The sequence below is a fragment of the Nestor notabilis genome, unplaced genomic scaffold (assembly GCF_000696875.1).
Source record: "Nestor notabilis isolate BGI_N333 unplaced genomic scaffold, ASM69687v1 scaffold16191, whole genome shotgun sequence".
NCBI classification, from domain to species: Eukaryota; Metazoa; Chordata; class Aves; order Psittaciformes; family Psittacidae; genus Nestor; species Nestor notabilis.
This window is the reverse complement of record NW_009914381.1, coordinates 9,769-13,394: the sequence shown is the minus strand read 5'-3', so window position 1 is coordinate 13,394 and position 3,626 is coordinate 9,769. Positions and strand designations below refer to the sequence as shown.

The following is a 3,626-nucleotide window of genomic DNA, read 5'->3' as shown; positions in this document are numbered from 1 at the left end:
TCCTGGTCATTGCATGCAAGATACTGTATCCATGCTCTCATTGTTATCTGGGTGGGAATCAGACCCCCACTCACAGCAGGGGTTGATTGATGATGTGCTGCCATATAAATAACATATCTTGCCCTGTTAATAAGTGTGTCTTGCTTTGCCTCTGGATAACACCAAGCAGGAGATGCTACCAGTAGTGTGGTATTCCCTTGTTCTGCACAGTGATAATTTTAATCTCTGAATTTATATGAAGATGCTTAGACAGGAGCTGGAAGACTTAATAAGGAAAACTGAGCTCGTATTCTGTGAGACCTCCTCTGTCCACAGAGGTCAGTAACTGTCCCAGTGTTCTGTTAGGCAGAAGGTCTTATCACTAGGATTATGTACTGGAAGACCAATTAAAGAGTCTGAAACAAAGCTCATGTCAGATAACCTGCTGTCTAAAGTAAAAATTTATAGTTTTCTGAAACTGCTTCAGCTTAAATTAATACCTTTGAGGTCTAAGGATCATTCGTCTTAACCAAGCAAAATTCTTTACAAAGAGAAACTTCTAAGTTTGCCCCAAAAGTCAGCTTAGAAAGAGAATGGCTTTTTCTTCTTTATCTGAAACTATGGCTAGCCCTATACCTGGTATGCGCTGTAGACCAAAACTTAAAGTAATTTATCCTCTATACATCCAGTGCCTTGAGGAGTACTAATGGGACAGGGAGGTAATATCTGGACTCAAACATTCCAAAAATAGAGCCAAACTGTCTAGCTTAGACATGTCCAGACAGAGCCCTGTTTGCTTCCCCTTCAGTAAGGGCTCTGCCTGACCTGTAAGGAAGATTTTTCTTCCACATTACAGAAAAAAACACCAACAGGTAGAAGAGATGCATCACGCAGATGTAGGCTATACCAAGACACTGCCGCCTTGTGCATTTGCTCAAATCAATAGGAATTGCTCTGGGAGAGGAGTAAGAAACAGTTATTGACCACTGTTTTTCCATTCTAATTAAAAAAAAAAAATAAATAAACCCACAAAACAAAGTGTATCTAAGTTAATAAGAAGGTGTCCTCCAACTGGTCTGTGCCTTGGTCTAACCTGTTTAGTATGATTAATCAGACTGATGTTCATACTCCATTGTCCAAGTGGTGTGAGCAACTAGTCTGAGAGATGAACAGTTTTGGAGCCTGTATCTTCCTTCCCCATAAGAACACGTTACCTTAAAAGCCTGCCTGTTTAAAATGTATTAAAATATGCCCAAATATATTTTTCAGGGCATAAAACAGACTCCTTTGTTGGACTTATGGGCAAAAGATCTTTAAATTCTGGTATGTATATGACTAAATCTGGTACTCGGTGGTATACAGCCTCTTCATTCTGTTGCCTGTTCGTTGTCTCCCAGCAGATGGAAGAAGCAGTCTTTATATAGTGTAGATCCAGGGTTCTCTGAAAAAGGCTCAGGATTTTCTTGGTTAAGAAAGATGTTTCAAGGTCTATTTCACTGCAATGCTCAAGATGATCAGGCTGGTTTGAGCAGCTGGCAAAGTAGAAGTCACCAGGGTGTTTCCCTTATTGTCCTGTCCTTGCCAGCAGCATGTTTGCCTGAAAATGTAAGGCTAATTTAAGCTTGTGATCCTAATGCAGATGTCCCCAGGTAAAGGATTATTCTCTTCATCTCTGGAGATGATTATTCGCCAAACTTGGAGCAGAAGGTGGAAGAGCAGAGGTCTGCCATTAACACCACCTCATTCTGCAGGTCTAGCTGTTAAACATTCCCAGCCTCTTCCAGCTTTTCACTTTTCCTAAAAAAAAAAAACAAAAAACAAACAAAAAACAAAACAAAAAAAAAAAAACCCAAACAAAAAAAAAACAACTAAAAAACAAACCAACCAAAACTGGACACCCAACCCAGGGAATGAGCATTTTAAGCTTTAAACTGGAACTGTGATTTTGTGTTATCTTCCCATAGCATCCATACAGGGCAGAATCCCCCCTCATGTGCACAAACCCTGTGGGTAACATCATACATTCCTATATAGGGGAGAAGCTATAGGGCTGTACGGAGGAAAACCCTCACTATGAGGCATAAAATGTCAGTTAATTTCCCAGAATAGGAATTAAAAAAAAGTTAAAAATCCCTAATATGTATTTCATGTCTCTGAAATAGTTCTCACCATTTTGTTAAATGGATGATAAAAGTTAAATTACTAGCTGACACCTTTATATTATGTGGATACACACTGTGATCTATATTCTGCAATTATAGTTGTCAGTAACTTTTATTTTCAATTAAACCCTGTTCAGACTAGTAATATTGCTCTCTGCATCATCTTGCAAATTGCTATGTATCATGAATAATTTTGTACAATTTTATCTGTGGTGGCAATAGTTATTAAATGCAAAATACCTGTAAATATATCTGCTGTAACAAAAGTAAATAGCCTGGAAGAAATAAATTGGGTTTGGTTTCCACTGGGATTACATCTACATTAATATGAGAATGTAAAATACAGAAGATCTTTTAAAAAGGCAAAGATTTTATTGCTCTGATTTAAAAAATGCTGGTATAGTCAGGATACTTTTGTGTGGTTTGTATAACGAAGGGGAATAATGAAGTTTTACCCTGTCAGGCTATGTAATACCTGCCTGACAGGTGCAACTAGAATTCACTGCTTTTCTGCCCCCAAATCCCTGAGACGAAAATGGTAACAAGTTTGTTGTGCTCCTCTGGAGCAAAAAATAGGTCCTAAGGATGCATAAGCAAGCAAGATCAGGAGTACATGCGAGGACTGTCCTTGCTTCTCGCTACTGGAATATATTTAACTGGGCAGGACCTTTTCTTGGTGCCATGGTTTTTTTCTGCAGAAAGCCCTTGAGTGCCCTGGCAATGTGTAGGAGCTTATGGCACCCTGCTGATGGGTGTGAGTGTGGTGCTGATTTAAAGCCTCGTGTGACAAAGCAGGGCACTGGTATGCTGGTGTCCTAGTCCTGGGGTCTGACACTGTGTCCCAAGCTGTGCAGTCTGCCAGATGAACCTTCCAGGTAGAAGCTAGGAAACAGTCACATGTACAGTAAAGATACTGTAACAATCCATACTGAGGAAGCTCAACTCATTTTGCATTTATCCTGGTGAAAACTGAAATCTTGTTGATGTAAACCTGTTGCTAATCTAAAAATTCCAGCTCCCTGCAGGATGCAGTGCTGAATCCCCCCAAAACTAGCTATGTGTTTGCATGTAATGGCTAGGCATACATAAGTTCTGTGAAAGCAATTGTCCCTTTGGGTGCAGGCAAAGATGACTGGTGACCAGCTACATCACCTGATGGTGAGGCTTTGCCCAAGAAAGCCTCTCTGGAATTCCTCCTCATTTTAAAAGAACAAAAAGGAGAAATGTACTGCTACTAAATGTTAAATATATTCCTGAAGGCTATTTTAGGCTGCAGTTAGTCCACTGCAGGGTATTCTGAGGTTTGCTTAGCTTCTGCTGCAGATTCTAGTAAAAGGTATCACTGTTTGCAGGGCTTGGGGACAGGGAGGGTTTAAACTTGGCAAAGAGCTGACTGTGCAGGACAGAAGGTGGACATGTCAATGCAGAAAGGTTCTACCCTTAAACTGAGCACTTGGATCCCATCAGTTAGATGGTTTACTGGGA

The 3,626-nt window shown here is 40.2% G+C and overlaps 1 protein-coding gene across 1 annotated transcript in view; it reads left to right on the top strand.

Moving 5' to 3' along the window:
- The window catches only part of TAC1 (tachykinin, precursor 1), a gene marked incomplete at its 5' end in the record, with an annotated part of 5,145 nt that overhangs the window by 1,181 nt on the left and 338 nt on the right, over window positions 1-3,626 (top strand). Inside the window, one exon of the mRNA XM_010023637.1 lies at window positions 1,249-1,302. Coding sequence (XP_010021939.1) covers window positions 1,249-1,302 — 54 coding nt within the window. The remainder of the gene's footprint in view (window positions 1-1,248; window positions 1,303-3,626) is intronic.